We start from the raw sequence: 24,059 nt of genomic DNA, 5'->3' as shown, positions 1-24,059 counted from the left end.
ATTCTAATGACGAAGCATTTTTCCCACTGGTACCAACAATAGAGCACCCCACTAATACTAAATAAAGAGTACTATTCCTCCCACTAATATCCATGATAGCCCATTATTCCTTATCCTACTGACCATAGGCATGGAGCAATATTCCTCCCTCTGACACCAATTATGAGGCACTGTTCCCCCAGCTGACAACAATGATGGGGCACTATTCCTCCCATGGACACCAATGATGGGCCACTATTCCTCCCACTAATACCTGTTATGGGGCACTAATCCTCCTCTAAATGACCACATGTACTATGCAATTTTCTTAGTCCCACTGACCACCAAGTTTGAGGCATTGGCATTGTTTATTCCCACTGGCCACAGTCTATCCCCCCCCCCCCAAAGTCTGAAGGACTTTAAACTAGCCCTTCATTTACAACATTTGAAGACCCCTGCTATAGAGAAACAGCAATGTATAATATAGGTAGTAATAATTTATGAACATCCTGTGTTCCTGATCCTCAAGACTCTTCTTCACCAATGGAAGTAAGTTCAGTTCAGTAGACAGCAGCCAAAGGATTTTCCATTCACATCATTTTAAAGTATACACTATCAAATGTCTTCTCCGTTGATTTAGAGTGTAACTATCAAGCACTGGTTTAAGGTTCATACCTGGCCCAGCTCTTCTTGCCAAACCCCTATACTTTCCTTTAAATTGATAGCCAAGGAAAACATTAAGGTGGAAGGAGATATGCCAGGTGATTGGCCATGAAAGCTATTGTGTATTTTTGTGAAACAAAATGCACAATTTTTGGGGATACCTAAGCACTCTATAGATAAACCAAGAAAGTCTCTCTGTGGACTTGGAATCATCTTTGAATGCAAGTGGAGCCCAAAGGTTTACTTTAAGGCTTGTGTGATATTTGTTTGTAATGCATCAAGGAGGTATGATAGGTATGTGGTTTATATTTTGCACTGGGCACAGAGACATGTATATGAGATATTGAGATAAAGAATTAATTTCCAAGTATGTGTTACTTTATGTCATCTCAAGACAATCAGCCTTATGTAGTGAGCAACGCCATTGAGAGTTAACAAGTGACCAAACAGCCATAGCTGTAGTATAAATAACAGTGGTACCCAATAAAAACATCTACCTGTGTCAGCTGAAGAATAGGTGGCATACAGATTTGCCAAAATCTTCATGGACGATTTCTGGTAGAGTCCCACTACAGTTTCATTCAGAGGGTCCTTGTTCTTCTCCAGCCAACCCTTGATGTTGTAATCCACTGTCCCAGCATAGTGGACGAGGGAGAAGTGAGCCTCAGCTTTACCTTTGGCCACTTTTGGCTTCTGAAAATTGCTGGACTTGCCCAGATGTTGGTCATGCAGCTTGTTCTTAAAGGAAGTGTCAGTCGCCTTGGGAAACATGCACTCTTCTTCCAGGATGGAGAAGATGCCCATTGGCTAGTGGAGAAATACATTCTTAACATTCTTAACCACCCAACCCGTGCCCTTCGCTCCTCACAAGACCTCCTACTCTCTAGCTCCCTGGTCTCCTACTCCCACGGCCGACTGCAGGACTTCTCCAGGACCTCCCCCATCCTCTGGAACTCCATACCCCAATCCATCAGACTGTCATCTACCCTCCTCACCTTTAGGCACACCCTGAAAACCCATCTCTTCAGGGAAGCCTACCTCACCCTCACCCAACAGCCATTCTCCTCCACTCTTCCTACCACTCCATCCCCCACAGCCACTTCCTCCTGTACCTATACCCCCTCCCTCCTAGATTGTAAGCTCGAAAGAGCAGGGCCCTCGTACCCCTCGTGTATTGTATTTTTACTGTATTGTCTCATGTACTGTCCCCCCACTTTAATGTACAGCGCTGAGCAAACCTTTTGGTGCTATATAAACACTGTATAATAATAATAATTCTCTTCACTAGGAGGTGGTCATTGAATTATAATAGCCATCTACTTACCTTCTCAATAAGCTCAATGCAGGCTGCCAAGTCCATGCCAAAGTCAATGAATTCCCACTCGATTCCTTCCTTCTTGTATTCCTCTTGTTCAAGTACAAACATGTGGTGGTTGAAGAACTGCTGTAGCTTCTCATTGGTAAAGTTGATACAAAGTTGCTCCAAGCTGTTGAACTAAATAAAATGATATATCTTAGCCTAGCGCCAACAATTTCTCCCCTTTGGGGAAATGAAGGAACAATTGATGGAGATTATGGTACATGAGAAGTTTGCTTCCATACTTAATGACGCACATGCCAAGTTCTTGAGAATCTGGGATCCGTGGATAGCCTGCAACGCTAATCTGAATCTGGACCATGTTCTACTCTCAGTTTATTAGCACTCTCAGTGTCTTTACACCTACGCCTCGGTCTGGACCCTGCGGAAACCCCTCTCCCCCCTATCCCCCTCCGCCCTCTCTTTTATTTTCATCCTTTTCCTACCTTCCTCCCTCCATCGCCATCACTCCCTCCTTTTCTTACAATTCTTTCCTCTACTCTTTATTTCGCCTTCGCAATATGCAGACTATCTAGCCCTGTACTCACATCAATATGCTTACTTCGGCTGGCAAGAAGCAGGCCCTGTTGGATGGGGCTCTGGCCTCATCTATTGGCAATGAGTGCAGTCACCACATATTGTTCTATCTGCGGTTCATTGACCAGTGGCCCAGTATTTCTACACACTGTTGCCTGTTGCTTTCAATAGCTGCATCATGTTATTTCTTGTCTCTGTCACATTTGTATGTATTGTTACACTAAGCTCTTTATTGATAACTCAAAAAAAACCCTGAATTTTTTTTTGTAAAAGAAATGATATATCTTAATGATATTGAGTCTGTGAAAAAAACAACTTATTTATAGTGGCTTATTATAAATTTTGCAGCATATCATGACTGCCGGATTGTCACTAAGAAATACCATTGCTAAATGTGTCTGGAGGCTTCCTTCAGATGTGCAAATGTACCAAATCGACAAATACACTGAAACTAGATAACTCCCTCTTCCTGGACACTGTGGTAATTTGATAGGCAGGTTATTCTCCCTGGCAAGCAGCACTGATAATCTGGTTTGTATAAATATTGTGTGGATTGCAAATACTGTAGATTTCCGCCAAGCCATTTCTGGCACTTTTTGTTTACATTTTAAAATCAGTATTTTTTGCTAGAAAACATCTTAGAACTGCCAAACATTATATATTTTATATATAGGCATAGAGCGTTCCAGCTTCATTGGGCAGGGCATACAGACCCAACCTCCCAGAGGCAGGGCAAATAGTGTTTCACCTTGTCAGGGCCTGGACCTGAACCCAAGATATCTGCTGTGTCTGGCAGTAATTCTTCTGACTGAGCCACCTGAGATGCTGGAAAGGGGCCCTTCTGATCCATTTGTACCTTGTTTTTCATGAACCTGGAACCCTTTGTTCCTCCCATGAACTTCCCGATTTAAGCCATGTTTCTGCTCTTCCTGTTTGCTAGATTTTGATGCTCTCTCCAGCCAATATCTAGCTCTTGTCAATCCTGCTGCCGTCCATATCTTTGCTACTACTCGTTACTTACTTTTGACTTGTACTTTCACTATGCTTCTGTGTGACCCCAACCTGAAACTACTTGTTACCGACCTTTGGCTTGTTTACTGACTACGCTTCTGCCTATTCCTACCTGCTATATTTGCTACTGGACCCTGGCTTGCTCACTTCCTGGTGGGGCGATCCTGAGGGCCATGACCTGGTACTAACATGCAGCAAAACCCATCTCACTCATCTCAACACTGGTTAGTACTTAGACTTTGGAACCTCAGGTGAGGCCATGTCATCCGCCAGGGTGACCTACTTCTGTACTTACCCAGCTAGTCAGTGGTTGCCTCTCTACTAGCTCCTAGCTACTGGCCTCCAAGTCTGACCCTGACCTGCTATAAGTAGGGCATAAAGGGTTTCACCTCTTATAGGAAGGGCATAGAGTGTCCCACCTCCTACAGGCAAGGCATAGAGTGTCCTATCTTATAGAAGCACGGCATATAGTGTCCCACCTCCTACAGACAGGACATAGGGTATCCCATCCCTTGTAAGAAGGGTATAAAGTGTCCCACTTTCCATAGGCAGGGAATAGAATGCCCCACCTCCTATTGGCAGAGTATATAGTGTTTTATTCAGCATTCAGAGTTCCATCTCTTATAGGCAGGTCATATAGAGTACCATCATAACCAAGCAGGGCATTACCCCAGAGTTCTGTTGTACCCACCCCCCCCTCACAATAACAGAAAACACAAGTGTATAACAGGGGAGGACTGACAACTCATGGGGCCCCCGGGCAATAGGGGATCATGGGGCTCCTGTGTCCTTGCCCAAACTCAAAAAAGCCTATGAAAAAGGTACCAGGGGCATCTCATGGGGCCCCCTACTGACCCCGGGCCCTCGGGCAGTGCCTGAGTTTCCAAATGGTCAGTCCGCCCCTGGTGTATAATAAATTACTAGTAGATAACCTGTTGGCTGTTTTATTACCAACCTCAAAGATTTCAAATCCGGCAATATCCAGCACACCAATGAAATGCTGTCTAGGAAGTTTGGTATCAAGTTGCTGGTTGATACGGGTCACCATCCACAGGAACAGCTTCTCATAGACAGACTTGGCAAGTGCGTTCACATTTTGGTGCACCTGGATATAAAGAAAATGGTTTGATGATGTTCATCCAAAACAGGGGTGACAGATGAAGACGGTGCCAACTTGTATAATAAAACCTACCTGCTCTGGAGTCTGCCCCTTAGTCACATACTCATTCCCCACCTTCACCCGGGGGTAGCAGAGCGCCTTTAGCAAGTCTGCAGAATTCAACCCCATGAGGTACGCTGTTTTATCGGCCACTGGAATACAGAGATGTCTCGTTTAGAAGCCATTCCAGATAACCAGTGAAAAAAAATCATAGTTGATCACATTCAGACTTCCACTGTGGCATTGGAATGTTTATGACAGGTAGCATGGAGGGCGCGCCATATTACAAATCATGCATATTGAATGTGCAAGAACCTCCAGAAAATCATTTTCTACGGTTCCAAAAATTTGACATCCAACCAATGACTGAATAGAAGATGATAGATTAGATACTTCAGATAAATTAGACAAACTAACCTTCTGTCCCATCAGGCTCAGCCTGCTCTTCCCGCGGTTTTTGCTTGAATTTCATATTGCCATAATGGATAACGGCACCGGTTAACTTGTAGATTCCGACCTTCTCCTCAGGAGTGAAGCCCAGGATATCAATGGCATTCTGCAATTCCACATAAAGAAAAGATATATAGCCTGGTACTGGAATTCTGACCTCCCTGTTTTATCAGAATATCTGTGACAATGCCATGGATTAGTATTTTGCCCATTTCCTGATCTCCTTACATCTGTAGCCATCAGCTCCTCAGTGTCATCAATGCTCGCCACAGAGATCTCACCCTGGCTGATGTACGGAAAGTCATACGGGTTCGTTGTGATCAACAGCATGTCTGAAATTGTACAATGACAAATATTTTATTCCAATAGTGAATAGTAGACCTTTATTTCAGTAATTGTGACAAAATTCTAAATATTCTACACAAACATGAAAATACCATTTCCTGGTCATGTATGCAGTAATGGCGCTGTACAATTTTGTTTGTGGACAGTTCCTCTTTCCACCATCATCTAGCACTCCCCTCCCCTGCCCTCTACTCACCGATCAGTTCCGGCTTCTTGTTGGACAGGATCTGATAGAAGATGTGATAACTTCTTTCTGCAGGTAGCTGAAAGGTGACCCTGGACTTCTCCAGCAGATCTGCAGTAAGGGAGAGATTTGGATGCTACAGCTTTCCCATATGTTACTGGTTTGATACATCAGATCATTATCAAAGTGTATATTGCTACCAGACCAAGAGATACTCACACGTTTCGATATCTGCAGAAGCCAGTTTTCCAGTGGTGCCAAAGTGAATACGAATGAATTTACCCTGTTTGTTGACACAATAGTCATGAAAGCAACATATATATCACCGCAAAACCTACCAATATGGCAGAAGTGGGCCAAGGACAATGATCATTGTTATTCTATGAGTGTCTAAGAGTTTGGTGACAACATTTCAGTTCTTTTGCAACTCACAAAAACTTTAACGTTCTCAAAAGCATAAAATGATCATCGTACAGTGTAGCAAAACCCTAAACCCTTCCCTAAGCGTATCTTAAATCAATCCAACACCTATCAATAACATTAACTTAATGTCTAACCAAAAACCATCTTAACCCACCCCAAAACCATAACCCAGGCCAATCCTTAATCATAACTCCAACCCAGTCTCCAGCAATAATTATTAACCCACTCCTAACCATAACCTAACCCAACCTCCTATTCTGACCCAATACCTAAACATAAGTTGATTTAATGCCTAACCATAACCTTACCCAAAAACCTTACCTATCTGTCAGGAATGGACTCAGCACTGGTGGTGGGACTCACCTGCCGTGTGGGCTGCAGTACTAGGGCTGACCAGTGGGTGCTCTCAGCAGCCAGAAGCTCACTTCTGCAGTCAGCCAACACCTGGGGCTGATTGCAGAAGGTGTATTTAAGGAATGACCAGGCCTGTGATCTGGGCCTTGGTGTAAATGTTTCCCATGAGCCCTTGTATCCTGTTCCTGTGTTGCTGTATACTCCGTTGCCAACCTCTGCTTGTTACTGATCCTGCTCCTCTCCTGTTTAACCCCTGGCTTGCCTGACTACTCTTCCGTCTGATCCCTGGTACTGTATTTGCTCGCACCCTGCTGAACCTGGCTTGTGGCCTGACCATTCTTAGCTCGCTCCTCTTGTACCTCGCTGCCCGCATAATACCGACCCGGCCTGTCTGACCACGCATACTGTACCCGACCTTCCATCCATCCATCCGGCTCGGATCAGACCAGTGTATCTGTCTGCCTCTTCCAAATTAGATTCCGTTCCTGCACTCCCCTGTCAGTACTCTCTACCACCGCAGGTCACACTCGGGGGTCGTGACCTGGTTCCAGTCTGCACCAAGTCCATCCCCACCATCAGGGGCCCTGGTGAACAGCAGGCTGGGACTTAGACCCCGTGCCCTGAGGGCGTCCGTGCGGTAGGCTGCTAGCGACTCTGCCAGGCGGCTTAACAGTACCAAACGGCCTGCCTGACCATTCCACCTCTCCAGCCCTGACTACGCCTGTGTTCTTGAAGCCTGCTACTTCCCTGTGTCAGTCCACACATTTCTGGTCACACCCGGATCCCTAACACTATCTCACCTAATTATAAGCCTAACCCAATTAAGTGCCTGGTCATAATTCCAATGGAACTCTAGCCATAACACTAAGTCAACCCCTAACCATAGACCTAACCAACTCAGCCACTAGCCACAACCCAGCCTAATATGTGGGTTAACCATTATCCTAGCCCATGTTATTCCCTAACCATAATTTTAACTCAAAGTCTAACCATAACCCAATCCAGACTAATCTAACCATTAATTATAACCATAACCCAACTCCTAAATATAACTCTAGCTCCAACTCCAAACCATAACCTTAGCCCAACCCAACCCTTAACTATAAAACCCTAGCTCCAACTCCAAACCATAACCTTAGCCCAACCCAACCCTTAACTATAACCCAGGGGCGGACTGACCATTTGGAAACTCAGGCACTGCCCGAGGGCCCGGGGTCAGTAGGGGGCTTTTTTGAGTTTGGGCAAGGACACAGGGGTCCCATGATCCCCTATTGCCCAGGGGCCCCATGAGCTGTCAGTCCGCCCCTGCTATAACCCTAACCTACCAACCATAATCCTGACCAAACGCTAACTAAAACTATATCCTGAACCCAAAGTGACCCGTAACCATGGCCATAACCCAACTACCAACTGTAAATTTAACCCAACCCCTAATTATAACCCTAACTTAACCCTTACCCATAAAACAAACCAACCCATAAAGCAATCTTAATCTACACACTAACTGTGAAATCTGCGTGTTAATGCTAACCCATAATTGTAAACCTTCACGTTCTCCCTAATATGGTCCATCCTGATCCCTGGGGGTCATAAGCTGACTGAGCTGTTTGCAGATAGTCATTTAGTTCTGCACACTGCTGCGCACCCTCAACTGTTTTTCTTCTGCCTATACCTAAAACATACTATACATTTTTTCTATACTGAGCTAAGAACACACATTGACATACAAAAAGTGTATACAGACATCATAAGCGTCTCAATCTCACAGTTTACCATTGAGGTAAGACTTTCAGGGAAGCAACCCAGAGCAACAAAGCAACATGAACATTTGCAGCTTTACATAAAAAGACATAAATAGATAAAACTCACAAAACGTGATGAATTATCATTCCTGACAGTCTTGGCATTGCCAAAAGCCTCCAGCAGAGGGTTGGCCTGGATGATTTGGTCCTCCAGGGTGCCCTACACAGAAAAGATTAGACTGGATTAGAGGAGTAGGTCTTCTTTATCAAGGATGGGCCAATCTGCCCTGATTTAATTCACAGGGTGGTTTGTCCAATCCTGTTTTTTTTTTAGTTTTATTTTAATGTGAGAATGGGATTAACAATTTGAAGAGGGCACAACAGTTGGGCAATAAGTCAATACAAGAAAGGCCAGTGTGTTAGTACAGGTTGAGAGCGAGCTAACAATGCTTTAATGCTTCAACCATGAGTCCGAATATGAACATTAAAAAAACACTTGACTGGACGGTGACTGTGCAAGTGGGTAGCATGCAAAAGGAAGGGGTGGGGGGAGGCCTTTCTTATTAGATTAATAATTCAGGAATTTGAAACAACAATTGGGGGGTCATTAGTTAACAGTCTGAGTTGATTCCATTGAGTTTTTTGGAAGCATTGCATCACAGAGTGCTGAGATTCTCTGGGCTAGGTTTGGATGAAAGACTCCCAAACATCCCAAACAAAGAACTTTTGAACCCCTAATTCCTTATGCAAGGAGTCCTCAGCCCATTCCATAAGAAAAACTGTCAGATCCTGTTTAAAATTCGATAAACTTAGCAGCAAATCCCACTGAAGTGTATGGGGGGTGGGGGAAAATCTAGAGACTAAATTCTGCCCATTTTTAGTGCTAATGGGCCACAATTTAAAAGGGAGAGACAAGGCAGGTTTTATCTTCAAATAAACACTACAGTGTATTATCTGAGAGACAATAGCCAAAAATATTTTGTGTGGCAGGATAGGACCAGAACACCAGAATAGGCAGCAAACTTTGAGGAACGAAGAAGAATTTACACTGCAGCAAATATTACACATTTTTCAGCTGAAGTCAAGCAGCAGAAATATAATGTGGCACCTTTACAGTGCCAAAGAATTGGAATAGACCAGGAGAGGTGTCTGGTAATAGTGCCAAGTATCACTTTTTTTGGAGCAGGTGACACATTTAATACAAGCCTGGAGTTTCGGCAGCAGGGTTTTTTTTGGTCATTGGTAATCCAAACCAGTTCAATTTATGCAATTTGCCTCTCTTAGGAAATCGCACCTGCTGCACTGAAGGCCCTCTTGAACTGTCCATTGGCTCTAGGGCAAGCCAAAAGTTCCAGCACAACTGAGCAAGCTCTGGTCAGTGGTCCAGCCTGGTCGCCCATTAGTCCATGTGGTTCAAATCATAGTGTGCTGATGGACCCGATGTAGTCGGTAATCGATTGGTTTGGGCTTGCCTGGTTTGCATAGGCAATTGATCATGGGGCGATTACCTGCAAATGATCTGCGCTGGACACAGACTGCGGGCTCTGGACACAGCATGTAGCTGTGGGAGCCATCAACCTCACATTGTTTTCAATGGGGCTTCCTGTCCACAGAGAACCCCTACTGCGTCTCTCGGAAACGGTCCCATTCACTAGTTTGAATGGGGCCTTAAATTGAGGGGCTAGCTTATTCAAAAAGCTTCATTAATGACCCGTTCAATCCAGGTGACCAAGTTCAAAGGTCAGGTAGTGCATTCCGGCTACTAATAATTAGTTCTGGCACATTTCGGCATTAATCCACCAGAATTGCACATTTTTAACCTACTGGATCCACCGCTAACCCAAACTCATTTCAAGTCTTTATCCCTCAATCCTTGATTTCTGTTGTTAGTTTTGATGCAAACAGTAATTAGTGGACCTGTCATAACTATTTTATGGCAGTTTATGTCATTGTATAACATGCATACATTACCTTCATCCCACCTGTGGATTCCTTCTTTTTCACATCACCCACTGCTGCAATTGTTGCAAAGTACTGGATGACGCGTTTTGTGTTCACTGTCTTCCCAGCACCGGATTCTCCACTGCCGAACACAATGACATTGTATTGAGGTATAGAGAAAACCTACAGCTTTACCCATTTATGATTGGGACTATCCATTGTGACCAGAAGACTTTAAGTGACTTTAGATATTAGCACTGTAATGGAACTGTCCCCAGACTGCACTTGGGTACTTCCGTTAGGATACCGCTCCCCTGCCCGAACACCGAATACTTTATTTTAACACAAATAGAAGATATATACATTCAAGGGAACAACCCCCCCCCCTGCATAATGACACAGGGTGGGGCAATCTACCTTTAGTAACAAGAGACACACCAAAAGAAAGTCCCATCAGGAGGGAGAGCTGCTGGAAACACCCCCCAGCAAGCAAATACACAAACACATACATCCTACAATAGTTTGCTCCCAAGCAAGACACACAATAAAACAATGGGATGCAACCATATGGCATTAAACAATCAACAACCCCCCCCCCCACCCCAATATTAGGACAGATCACCCTGTACACATAAGAGGGATATGGGGAGCTGAGACTGGAGTCTCCCCACCTCTCCAAAGTGAGCTGTGTTCCATGGACCCCCACCCAAAGTGACTCCCATCACAAGCACCATAATTGTGGCATGTATTTCAAATTTAGAATGTTTATAAAATGAACATTTTCTACTTGATAACTAGTAAATTACAGAACTGGTGAAAGGTTATAATAATCCTATATTATAAGTTATAAAGATACGCACGTGATGAGGATAGACTGGTTTTCACGATCTGGAGGACAGAAAAAAAAGGATAGTTCTGTTATAATGTAACAATATTAATTCCATCAAAGATATCTATATGACATAACAATCAATACATCACAGCTATCTAGAAGATTCAATAAGATATATCTTTATGTAACAACACACCAGAGATATCTATATAATGTAACAATATCAACTCCATAACAGATACCTTGAAACTTTGACCAAATCCAAAGATATATACTGTATAATGTGACAATACATCAGAGATGTCTACTATATATAATATAACAATATATAATCTGTTAGTGATATCTAGAAGATTCCATCTGAGACATCTATATAATATATACACTGTATATAATGTAACAATATAATTTCCATCAGAAATGTCTAAAAGATTCCATCCAGCAATATCTATATAATGTAACAATTCATAAGAGATATCTAGACAAAGCTCTTTCTAGCTTCTGGCCAGAGTAGAAGACTGTGCTGTGCCCATTATGAGGGGTTCCCACCATTCCTGTGCTGAGATCCCAGGTCTGTACACCTGCTGTGCCCATTATGAGAGGCTCCCACCATTCCTGTGCTGAGTTCCCGGATCTGTACACCTGCTGTGTCCATTATGAGGGGCTCCCACCATCCCTGTGCTGAGTTCCCGGTTCTGTACACCCGCTGTGCCCATTATGAGGCACCACAATGCAAATTCTTCTGATGAGAAATGGGATGCTTTTTTCTTACGATAAATTTCTAACTAATTTTTGTTTTCTGCTCCTATCTGCATTTCAACTCACCAGTTAGCATGAACTGATAGGCGTTGTCAGAGATGGAGAAGATGTGGGGCGGAGCCTCCTGACGCTTCTTGCCTCGGTAGGCATTAACCACCTCAGGGTTATACACGGGCAGCCACTTGTAGGGGTTCACGGTGACACAGAACAGCCCAGAATATGTCTGAAATTACATATTTTAGATATTTGTTAATTACATCTCTGAGTTGAAAATATATGATCAGGATTGTAAATTGGATCCCATAAATAACTTAAAGTGGAACTAAACGCTCCTATTCTTCACAGCCATGGAAGCTGCCATCTTAGCCTCTGTTTGATCTGCAGTTGGCCTGGTACTGCACATGTGGTCAGTTATGATATCAGAAATTTGATGGCTTGGCCATTTGGTTACGAGCATAAGCAACTGTGACCTTCTCTAAGCCATTTCATATGGCCCTCACACCCAGGGCTTTTTTAGCTGGAAAATGGAAGAGTGGTGAAGAGGTCAAAGCTGCAAAAGAGAGGTGGAAAAGAGATATGGACAGCCTTTGAAAGAGAGATGAACCCTGCGCTCTGTGCATAGCACACCCCTAGGCCCTGCACTCTACACAGCATACTACTGAACTCTGCACTCTGTGCATAGCATACCCCTAGGCCCTGCACTCTGTACACAGTACACTCCTGAACTCTGCACTCTGTGCATAGCAGACCCCGAGGCCCTGCACTCTGTACACAGCACACTCCTGAACCCTGCACTCTGTGCATAGCAGACCCCGAGGCCCTGCACTCTGAACACAACACACTCCTGAACCCTGCACTCTGTGCATAACACACCCCTAAGCCCTGCACTCTGTACACAGCACACTCCTGAACCCTGCACTCTGTGCATAGCACACTCCTAGGCCCAGCACTCTGTACACAGCACACTCCTGAACTCTGTACTCTGTATGTAGCGCACCCCTAAAGTCTTTGAAGTTAACCTAATGCTGATGCGGCCCGTGATGAAACTGAGTTTGACACCCCTGCTTAAGATGAAGGGAGAGGATAAAGTGATCACACTGTCATCTACAGTCAGTTCTGAGCCGTTGTGGATTTGTAGATGTCAGTCAAATGATCTTTGGGCTCGGTTACTTCATTTTTTCACATTTGCTTTTTACAGAAATAAAGATTTTCCACACTTTATGACCATATGAAAATGCTGGCTGTCTGACAAGGAACCGTAGGTGGGAACGTACATAGATCATCCAAGCTTTATAACGATCCTTCAGGTTGTACAATACAGCCGGCTCGTGCAGGTGAGTCAACATCGCCATGTCCTCAATCTTATCGAACTTGGGTGGATTCATGGGGTACACGTTGTCTGGCTTCACTGTGACCGTCTGATGTAAAAAAAAAGAAAAGAGATGGAGAGAGATGGGGGGGGGAGAAAGGGAGAGAGAACAAAAAGAAGGGCAAGGGAGAGAGGGTAAGGGAGAGCAATTGAAAGGGAGGGCAAGGAAAAGAGGAAGGAAGAGCGAGGGAGAGGGAGAGTAAGGGAGGGCGAGGGAGAGAGAGGAAGGGAGACCAGGGGGTAGAGAGAAAGTGAGAGATTGAAAGGGAGGGCAAGGAAAAGAGGAAGGAAGGGCGAGGGAGAGAGAGAGGAAGAGGGGACAAGGGAGAGAGAGGAAGGGAGGGCAGGGGTAGAGAGAAAGTGAAAGAGATTGAAAGGGAGGGAAAGGAAAAGTGGAAGAAAGAGCAATGGAGAGAGAGAAATGGAGAGGAAATGAGGGCATAGAAGAGTGAGAGGAAGGGAAGACAAGCAAGACAGAGGAAGTGAGAGAGATTGAAAGGGATGGAAAGGGAAAGAGGAAGGAAGGGTGAGGGAGAGAGAGAAATGGAGCGGAAAGGAGGGTGAGGGACAAAGAGGAAGAGTGGGCGAGATAGGAAGGGAGGGCAAGGGAGAGAGAAGAAGGGAGGACAAGGGAGAGAGAGGAAGGGAAGGCAGGGGGTAGAGACAGTGAGAAAGATTGAAAGGGAGAGCAAGGAAAAGAGGAAGGAAGGGAGAGAGGGAATTGAAGGAATTAGGAGGGCATGGGAGAGAGAGGAAGGGTGGACAAGGGAGAAAGAGGAAGGGGGGAGGAGGAAGAGAGAAGAAGGACAGAGAAGGGAGAGAGAAAAGGGGGTGAGAGAGAGAGGAATGGAGGACAAGGGAGAAAGAAAGGGAGGGTGAGGAAGAGAGAAAGAAATGGAGGGGAAGGGAGGACAAGGGAGAATGAGGAAGGGAGGATGAGGGAGAGAGAGAAAGGGAGGGCAGGGGGTACAAAGAAAGGCATTGCAGAGAGTAGAGAGGACAAGGGAGAGAGCGAAAGGGGGAGTGGGAAACAAAGAGTTGAGGAAAAGAAGGAGTGGAGAGGGAGAGAGAGTAAGGAAGGGTTGGTGAGTAGGAGAAGGAGAGAGACAAATGGGGGTGGGAATAGAAGGGGAAAGGGAAGAGGGCAGAGAGGAGAAGATGGGGAGGGGTTTTGGAGTGTAGAAAGGATAAGGGTAGATAGATTGAGAGGGTGTGAGGAGGGGGAGATTGAGATATTGAGAGAGCTGATACAATACCTATCAGAAACATTTGTATAATTTTGATTGTCTAGTAGCAGAAATAAAAGATAAAGGAAGAGCTGGAGGAGAGCCAGACAATCCAAACTCTGCAAATACCACAATCAAACTGACATCAGATCTGATCGTTCAGCTTGTCCTGCCCCCACCGAGCACTTACTGGCATCGGGGAATTAAAAACTAACACATGTATACCTCCCAGCCTTTAATATTAAATGATATTTGTTTTTAAATTTTCAAACAGATGAATTGTTCTTCTCACTTCAACAGACAGCTGGTCAGGATCTTCCAGAATCCTCTGCACTGTTTGTGGTTCGCTTCTGTCTCATACATCCTGAGATCAGATGACATGCAGTCTGTGGTATAGGGTTTTGGTATTCCAGCTTTTCTCAACCTGTTATTAAGGAACCCCTATTAAAACTAATTCATCAGTGTCAGTGGGAAAAATTCCCCGTAAAGTGGTCAGTGGGAAGAATGCAACGAATACAATGGTGGTCTGAATACCCCTCTTACAGACAGCTAATAGGATCATTGGTATCATTCCATGCTGCTGGCTTTGCAAATGGCGCTGACCCTGAAAATATACAGGCACTATCAGGTGGGAGGTCAGTCAGTCATATCTCAAGGACTCCTAGTAACCTCTGGAGGAACCCTAGAGTTCCATGGAACCCTGGTTGAGAAATGCTGCCACAGACAGTAACCAATTTATTTAAACAGAAATGGATGCTGTTGACCCTGAATATGCATTGGGTTTTTTTGTGATCTGTCTACAAATAAAAAGAACTGATCAATGTTGGTATTTCATGAAACTGGTCAGTACAGGAGACATTTCTATAATAAATACTGGGTGACATACAGCATTACTGACATCCGGCCTCACCTACCTTGCCTTCCTCAGTTTCCACAGTGGTTTTTCCAGCCTCGGTGCTTTTAATCTTTCCCTGGATGTACTCCACAGTGGGGTCGGTGACATAGCAGTAGGTCTTGGCATCAAAAGGCTGGTTCTGGGCCTCGATGCGCTCTTTTTCAGGCTTCCGGAGAAAAGGAGCCGCCACCCCGAAGGCCATCATCTCCTGGTCACTCATGGTGGCAGCTGGAAGGAGAGTGAGGGTGGGAAGGTTCTAAGATGGCATACAGAATGGAACCCCTATGTGCCATTGTGTCATTGCTCTACGACCCTTAAGTGTCATGGTTCTGGACCACAAATGTCAGTGTGTCATGGCAAGAACCCCTATGTCCAAGTCTTATGGCAAGAATACATGGTAAGAAAATCGACCGATCAGCGTTCATTTGTTGGTCGAAATCATGGCACACATTAACCAATTGAAAAAAATCATTCATCGAGCTATACATAGTATTGATGTCTTCCGTACAAGTGGAAGTGATACAGTGTCTATGTGGCCTTTTAGCCACGCCATTCTGCCCAGAACGAGCGTTCAACACCCTGCCGCCCAGAACAACCGTTATCCTTTGTGACAGGAATTAGAACGTATTATTAATAGATACTTTGCGAGCTCCCAAGTGGAAGCATCTTTGTACGCCCATTGTAGGACAATCTACTTTTAACATTTGGATTTTTCGTTCGTGTTTACGAAGATTCCTTGAACATAAACATCCGGGTCATCTTCTGTTTCCGCTCATGCGTGATAGCGCTTGATAGATTTTTTTCAGACGACCGTCAAACCACCACATAGAAAACCGTTTGTTTGCATACGAAACTACAAAATTGTTCACATTTTTCACTGTTGTTCAACCGGAATGTTTCGTTCACAACATCATTATCGGTTATACCATCTTGCTCATCAATGAAGGGAAAATTGGTTGATCATTTGATCAACGACATTTTTTGTTCGATTTTCTTACCTGCCGTATTCCTGCCATTAGTGTGTCACTGTTCTGGGACCGCAAGAGTCAATGTTTCATTGTTCTGGGAGATCTGTGTTTCCTTGTGTCATTGTTCTGGACAAATGTCAGTGTGTCTTTGGTCTGGCACCAGCAAGTATCAGAGTGTCATTGTAATAAGACCCTCAAGTTTTAGTGTTTTTTTGTTCTCACTTGGGTGTCTGTTAGTGGGTACATAACCAATGCTATGTCAATATTAGAATTCTAATCTGGTGTCTGTACATTGTACCATTTGTGTTCATTCTGGGATCCCCAAAGATCAGTCTGTCATTCTTTTAAGAAGCCGAAGTGTCAGTGTGTCACTTTTTGGACCCCCAAGTGTCAGTGTTATCCTGCCGGGATGCCCAGGTGTCAGTATGTCATTGTTCTGGGATATACCAGTGTCAGAGGGTCATTGTTCCCTCCCCCAAGTGTTGCTGTGCCATTTGATTGGACCCCAAAGTGTCATTGTTCTTGATACCCCAAATGTTAATTTTATTTTTTCTTGATTCCCCAAATGTCAGTGTCATTGTTCTGGAAGCCCAGGTGTCAGCATACCATTGTTTTGGACCCTCAAGTGTCAGAGTGCCATTGTTCTGGACTACCAGTGTCTGTGTATCATTGTTCTTGGACCCAACCCCCACCACGCCCACCCCCAAGCACCAGTGTGTCATTTTTCTGGGCTATCAGTGTCTGTGTATCATTGTTCTTCGACCCAACCCCCACCACCCCCACTTCCAAGCATCATTGTGTCATTGTTCTGGGCTATCAGTGTCTGTGTATCATTGTTCTTGGACACAACCCCCACAACCCCCAAGCACCAGTGTGTCATTGTTCTGGGCTATCAGTGTCTGTGTATCATTGTTCTTGGACACAGCCCCCCACCCCCAAGGGTCAGTGCATCATTGTTGTGAGTCCTCTTATCAATGTGTCATTGTTTTTGGATCCCAGTGTCAGGAAGTCCATGTTCTTGGACTCCCAAGTGTCAGTTTTTCCATTCTTCTGACCCCTCAGTGTCACTTTGTCTTTATTTTGGAAGCCCCCTCCCCAAATGTCTGTATGTCATTGTTCTGGATCCCATGTGTCAGAGTGCCAGTTTGTGTCATTGTTCTGGGACCTCCAAATGTTACTTTGTCATTGTTTTGGGATCCCAGTGTCAGGAATGGACTGGCCAGCTATGGTGGGACTCACCTGCCTTTTGATCTGCAGTACTAGGGCTGGCCAGCGGGTGTTCCCAGCAATCAGAGACTCAACTTTGCAGCCAGCTAACACCTGTAACTGATTATGCTGGGGTATTTAAGGGATGGCCAGACCCACAGACTCTGCCTTGGTGTGTGTTTGTCCTGGGCCCTGTATCCTGTTTCTGTCCTGCATCCTGTTTCTGAACCGCTGCTGACTTCTCCTGCTCTGATCCCGGCTCGCTCCTGACCATCCCTCTGTCTGACCCTCTGTACCACGCTACCTGTTCTGATCCCTGGCTTGTGACCCTGACCAATCTCCGCTTGCTCCCCCTGTACCTACCTGCCCTATTGATATTGACCCAGCCTGCCTGACGACGCTTGCTTGTATGTACTGTTATCTGTGGGTGGTTTGGTTTGTTTGCACTGTATTATGTTTTAGTATTGCACTGCGTTTATGTTTGTATTGTTAGTGTTAATAAATTATATTGTTTATAACATATCTGAGGTCTGCGTTTCCCTGCGTCAGTCACACATCTCTGGTCACACCTGGGAGCCCTGACACCCAGTGTCAGGGTGTCTATGTTCTGGGACCTCAAGTTGTCAGTATGTCATTGTATGGGATCCCCCACCCCAAGTGTCTTTCTTCTGGGACCCCCAAATGTTAGTGTGTCATTTTTCTTTGACCACCAAGATTCAGTTTGTCAGTGTTCTGACCTCCTTCCCCCCCAGTATCAGTTTACCATTGTTCTTGGATGCCCAAATCTCAATGTGTCATTGTTCTCAAGGGGCAGAAGCATCATAAGTTGCCCCTCACCACTATACAGAAAAGGCCAGACACTGAGTAGAAAGATGTGCACGATATCCTCTAATTTCATCCTGAGCTGTCAGCATTGACGGGTTTTTATGGCTCGGCTGGTTCTTCCTGACGACACAGTAATTAGAGAGAAGACAGTTCTAGGGTCTTCATCATGTCTGCAGAATGTGCAGCACTCAGTTTATTGAGTACTTGTAAGACCTGGGTGCTATTTCAGTATCAGAGACCTAATCCGCTGTCTGTACATCGCTAAGTGCCAATGCCTGACAGCAAGTATATCATTTGTGATTGTTTTGGGACTCAAAAGTATCAGTGTATCATTGCTTTAGGACCTCCAAGTATCAGCCTATCATTTTTCTTGGACCTTCAAGTGTCAACGTGTTATTTTTCTGGGGCCACCAAGTATAAATGTGTCATTGTTCTGGGACCGCTAAGTGTCAGCATATCACTGTCCTTGGACCTTCAAGTGTCAATGCGTCATTGTTCTGGAACCCCCAAGTGTTAGTGTGACATTATTATGGACCCCATATGTCAGTGGGTCATTGTTCTGGAACCCCTGGATATCAGTATGTATGTGTTCTGTGACCCCCAAGTGTCAGTGTGCCATTATTTTTCACCCTAGGTGTCAGTGTGGCACTGTTCTGGGACTCCCAAGTATCAGTGCATATGTGATCTGCCCTCCCCCCCCCCAAGTCCCTTTTCTGAACCTCAACTGTCAGTGTGTCATTGTTCTGGAACCCTCACATCTCAGTGTGTCATTGTTTTGTAACCTCCAACTGTCAGCATGAAACTGTTCTGACATTTGATTGACACTCACAAGTATAGTAGGCTCACAAACCCAACACACCAGGATGAAGCTGTGGGCTGAACAAAAAAAAACAATGGATTCCTCCATTCATACAAAAAGGTGGATGGAATCTACCTGCTGGGAGATTGTATTCTAACAGCGGCTACTGTCAGAAAACACTGATCAACGGCTCCAATCGAGCACATTTTTCCAACTTCTATGAATGATCAATTTCTTTCAATTAGGGATCCCTGCTGAACCGAACAAATTTTGATCAGTGTATGGCCAGCTTATAGTGGAACTAATGGAAGCTATTCTGATCTTTCCTTCAATGGTCCTTGTCCTTACCGATATCTTTTTCTGTGTGCTAGTTTTGGGCCATCCTGATTGGCTGGAGCAGAATGACGTATACACAGGAGCTAGTCATCCTGGCACATGGGGTTCAGGCTGAAGCTGTATACTGAGCTGCGCATGCACCGCTCAGTTTACATGCGGGGAACGCTGAACACAGGCAGGTCAGTACATCTTATTGCAGAAGTGACATTGCATGTCTCTTCTGCAATAAAAGAACCTGCCTGCTTGCAGTGAATATCAGCAGAACTTTACTTCTGCTTTATAAATCCTTATTTTCAAAAAAGTGATAGTTCTTTACAGTTGGGTCCAAGGGCGGACTGACAAATTATGGGGCCCCCGGGGCAATAGGAGATCATGGGGCCCCTGTGTCCTTGCCCAAACTCAAAAAAGCCAATGAAAAAGGTACCAGGGACATCTCATGGGGCCGCCTACTGACCCCAGGCCCTCGGGCACTGCCCGAGTTTCCAAATGGTCAGTCCGCCCCTGGTTGGGTCCAAAGAAAATGACAGTCATGTGGCTAAATATAGAGTGCTTTAGGCTGGCTATACCCAAGCCATTTTCTTTCGTTCAACCAGCAAGTTGAATGAAAGACAATGGCTTGTGTACAGGGGCGGACTGACAACTCATGGGGCCCCCGGGCAATAGGTGATCATGGGGCTCCTGTGTCCTTGCCCAAACTCAAAAAAGCCTATGAAAAAGGTACCAGGGGCATCTCATGGGGCCCCATACTGACCCGGGCCCTCAGGCAGTGCCCGAGTTTCCAAATGGTCAGTCCGCCCCTGCTTGTGTATGTCCAGCCTCTAAGGCGCTCTATTCCCCCATTGTCATATTTCACATGACTGTCACATGCCTTTAAGTATTCTTTGTATTTTGTCTCTGCTCCTCCCTTTCCTCCGGTTTAGTTCTTGCTGTATAGATAGCACCACCCTTTTTCCCAGTAATGCATTTCAGCTTCTAGCCTCGCGTCTTATGGAAGTAGATCACATTATGATCTTTTGACCTATCCGATGTTAATTGTTGTAAGATTCTCTCAGTTTATGGAATAAACTTCACAAGATCTACAAGATGTTATCTGGATTGAGTCACTGCCTGTGTTATTCAACTAAGATTAGAGTTATGCTATCTCATCACAACTGTAAGTTACAGAGATCACACTTTCAATGCTTAGATTGGAGAGACAGAACACCCATCCATGTGGACTTGATGTGGATTAGGGAATCCCTCCTGCTGAGCGTTTGTATTTTGACAGTGGAGAGATTTCCCTGCTATCAGAATACACTGGCTATAGCCAGTGGCGCTGATTGAGAGAAGAATTTCCAACAGCCTGGTTGCACACAAATTGATCGATAGATCAACTTGTGTGCAACCAGCCTGCCCATACAGAGATCAAAGTTTGGACTTGTTGAACCGGCCAAAGTTTGATATACGTACAGTATGTATGGCCAACTTTAGGCTGGTTCAAAATCTTTGTGTATTACGCCCATTGCATGTTAATCTGTGCAAACACAGACCAATAGATTTTGGCTCCATTTACAAAAGAAACCCCTTTCCCTATGAAATACTTCAGAATGTCCTATCTTTCAAAAACATTCATTTCTGAGTGCAGAGCAAACACTATTCAAAACACACAGTCAGGGGCGGACTGACAACTCATGGGGCCCCCGGCAATAGGGGATCATGGGGCCCCTGTGTTTTCTCCCACACTCAAACCACACCCAAAAAAGCCTATGAAAGGTACCAGGGCCATCTCCTGGGGTCCCCTACTGACCCCGGGCCCTCGGGCAGTGCACGAGTACCCAAATGGTCAGTCCGCCCCTGCACACAGTGTAATGTAAACCCAGCCATAGATGGATCGAATCTCAGCTGGTTCAGCAAGGACTAGACGAAATTTGATCCATCTATAGGCAGGCTGGTTGTACTAAAGTCTATCCATCAATTGACCTCAGTACAATCAGCCTGTTGGATTCTGTTCGCGCAATCGCTGCCAGCAGCTATAGCCGTCAGCAATGATCATTGTGTTCTGCCACCAGGGAAGGCTCCTTGCCAGCAGAACAAAATAGCACTGTGAGAGGGATTCCCCCATCATTAGTGAATGTGTTGACGAGGAAATTGAGCAATTTTCAGGAAGGAAAGAAAATTGCATAATCTATGGGCTGCTTTAGTATGGGCCAAGTCCTTATGGAGAGAAATCAGCTTCCAGAACTATGTAATCTTCCTGTGCACAGAGCAGAGAGGAGGATGGCTGTCTGGTTCTTCGTTCAGGAAGGGAATCGGAAGTGCAGCAACTTAACAGCCTCCAGAATACATGTCATCACAGTGATTAAAAAGCACTTACCTAATTATCCAATCCACAGCAAGAAAGACAGATGGGACCCTGAGAAGGAAGAGAGGGAATGCTTCAGATTTCACAGAGGGAAAAAAAGGAGGGGGGGTGAGAGAGAGAGAAAGTCTTCTACCTGGACTCCCAACCATCCTTCTTTGTATTATTATTTATCCCTAATCATGTCCCAGATGCCCCCCCCCCACAGTAACATCTCATTTGCTCTGCCAATGCTAAAATGTATTTTGTTCTGTCGATATAGCTTATCTGATTTTAAGAGGAGAGGGCTGTGGGGTGGGGGGTGCAAAGCGAGGGAGACAGAAAGAAAAGTGGAAAAGGCGGGGGAGAGAAAGTGAAAGAGACAAGAGGAGAGTAGGGAGGGGAGGAGAGAGAGAGAGGAGTGAGAGAAGAGAGCGGGGGGAGAGAGAGAGAGGAGGAGACGAGTGAGAGAAGAGAGCAGGGGGAGAAGAGAGACAGAGGAGGCAAGAGGCAGTGAGGAGGAAGAGAGAGTGAAAGAGATGGGGGGGGGGGAGACAGGAGGAGAGAGACAGAAAGAATTGGGGGGGGGGAAGAGAGAATCAGAGATAGATGGAGAGAAGGAGGAAAAGTGAGTGAAAGAGAGAGGAGGGGGGGGAGAGACAGGAGAAGAGAGACAGAAAGAAGGGGGAGGGAGAGAGCGAAGGAGGAAGGGGGAGTGAAAGAGAGAGGAGGGGGGAGATTTTGACAGGAGGAGAGAGACAGAAAGAAGATGTGGAGAAAAGAGAGAAGAGGAGAGAGACAGAGAAGGGGGAAGAGAGAGTGAAAGAGACAAGAGGAAAGGGGGGGGGGGAGAGAGAGAGATAGAAAAGGGAGGGGGATAAGAGAGAGAGAGGAGGAGAGGGGTGAGGGAAGAGAGCAGGGGGGAGAAGAGAGAGACAGAGAGAAAGAGGAAGAGAGCGTGAAAGAGAGAGGAGGGGGGAGAGAGAGACAGAAAGAAGGGGGAAGGATAGAGAGAAGAGGGGAGATACAGAGAGAAGGAAGAAGAAGTGAAAGAGAAAAGAGAGGGGAGAGAGTGACAGGAGGAGAGAGACAGAAAGTAGAGGAGGAGAAAAGAGAGAGAGAAAGAAGAGGAGAGAGACAGAGAAGGAGGAAGAGAGAGTGAAGGGGGAGAGGGGTGAGAGAAGAGAGCAGTGGGGGAGAAGAGATAGAGACAGGAGTAGAGAAACAGATAGAAGGAAGAAGAGAGAGTGAAAGAGAGAGAGGGGGAAGACAGGAGGAGAGAGACCAAAAGAAGTGGGGGGGGGGGAAGAGAGAGAGAGACAGAAAAAAGGGGGGGGGAGAGGGGTGAGAGAAGAGAGCGGGGGGGGGGAGATAGAGACAGGAGTAGAAAGACAGATAGAAAGAGGAAGAGAGAGTGAAAGAGAGAGAGGGGGAGAGAGGAGGAGAGATACAGAAAGAAGTGTGTGGGGGGGAGAGAGAGAATCGGAGATAGACAGAGAGAGGAAGAGAGAGTGAAAAAGAGGGGGGGGGGAGAGAGAGAGACAGGAGGAGAGACACAGAAAGAAAGAAGAAGAGAGATTGAAGGGGGGAGAGATGAGTGGATGAAAAAAGAAAGAGACAGGAGGAGAGAAACAGAAAACAGGGTGGGATGAGAAAAGAGAGAGAAGCAGAGAGCTACAGAAAGGAAGGATGGTACAGAAGAGCAGAGGTGAGAAAGAAGATGGGGGAATGAGAGGAGAGGGGGTTGAGGGGACAGAGAGGAGGACAGAAAGATGGGGGAAAGAGCAAGAGAGAGAGGAAGGAAGGGATAAAGAGGAGATAGGGATTAGAATAAGCAAACACTGACAACCCAATTTGTGTTAGCACTGAAAAGGATTCTAGTCGGTTAAGCAGGGTATGACAAAAGTAACCAGCCTGCTGGCAGATCTTTGCACCCATCAGTCCCACCAGTGATTGCTTCCTCCCTGCAGTTGATTCTGCGCACATTGCTTCTATGAGGATCAGCACATCTTGAAGTGGAGCTGGATATCTGGCAGTGTATTCCCCCTTAGCTCTAGGTTTCCCAAATTACTTACTGTATGGAGCAGTGCAGGCAGCCCCTGGGGATGGAGATAATGAGCTTTTATAATGGCCAACAATAATCCGTTGGTTGATCCCCCGTCTATAATTGGAATAGGATCCGGCTGCTCCCGGGTTTTTTTTTTCTTTACAACTTAAATATAGCAGTGATGTCTTGTCTGTATTCTGTTTCCAGCTCGGGACTTGGCCGAGGTACACAATAAGGATGGTCACCTCCTCCTCACATGAGATCTAAGTGCAGGACAGGTGGCCTCCATCTGCCCCATCCTGAGATCCCAGAAAAATGCTGCTGGAGCACTACAA

General features: G+C 45.5%; 1 protein-coding gene across 1 annotated transcript in view; it reads right to left on the bottom strand.

The window, feature by feature from the left end:
- LOC149442050 (myosin-3) overlaps nt 1-23,840 on the bottom strand; it is a 56,769-nt gene extending 32,929 nt beyond the window's left edge. Inside the window, exons 1-16 of the mRNA XM_089656572.1 lie at nt 23,753-23,840; nt 21,714-21,752; nt 15,246-15,454; nt 13,011-13,154; nt 11,803-11,959; nt 11,006-11,033; nt 10,176-10,287; nt 8,332-8,424; nt 5,905-5,968; nt 5,698-5,796; nt 5,385-5,488; nt 5,124-5,262; nt 4,740-4,858; nt 4,503-4,652; nt 1,967-2,137; nt 1,140-1,449 (exon numbers count right to left, since the gene is read on the bottom strand). Coding sequence (XP_089512698.1) covers nt 1,140-1,449; nt 1,967-2,137; nt 4,503-4,652; nt 4,740-4,858; nt 5,124-5,262; nt 5,385-5,488; nt 5,698-5,796; nt 5,905-5,968; nt 8,332-8,424; nt 10,176-10,287; nt 11,006-11,033; nt 11,803-11,959; nt 13,011-13,154; nt 15,246-15,446 — 1,891 coding nt within the window. The 5' untranslated portion in view covers nt 15,447-15,454; nt 21,714-21,752; nt 23,753-23,840. The remainder of the gene's footprint in view (nt 1-1,139; nt 1,450-1,966; nt 2,138-4,502; nt 4,653-4,739; nt 4,859-5,123; nt 5,263-5,384; nt 5,489-5,697; nt 5,797-5,904; nt 5,969-8,331; nt 8,425-10,175; nt 10,288-11,005; nt 11,034-11,802; nt 11,960-13,010; nt 13,155-15,245; nt 15,455-21,713; nt 21,753-23,752) is intronic.
- Nucleotides 23,841-24,059: the final 219 nt, after the last annotated feature.

This window comes from Staurois parvus, unplaced genomic scaffold (genome assembly GCF_062004578.1).
Source record: "Staurois parvus isolate SC_StPar_1 unplaced genomic scaffold, SC_StPar_1.0 ptg000918l, whole genome shotgun sequence".
NCBI classification, from domain to species: Eukaryota; Metazoa; Chordata; class Amphibia; order Anura; family Ranidae; genus Staurois; species Staurois parvus.
This window is presented reverse-complemented; position numbering and strand designations above follow the sequence as displayed.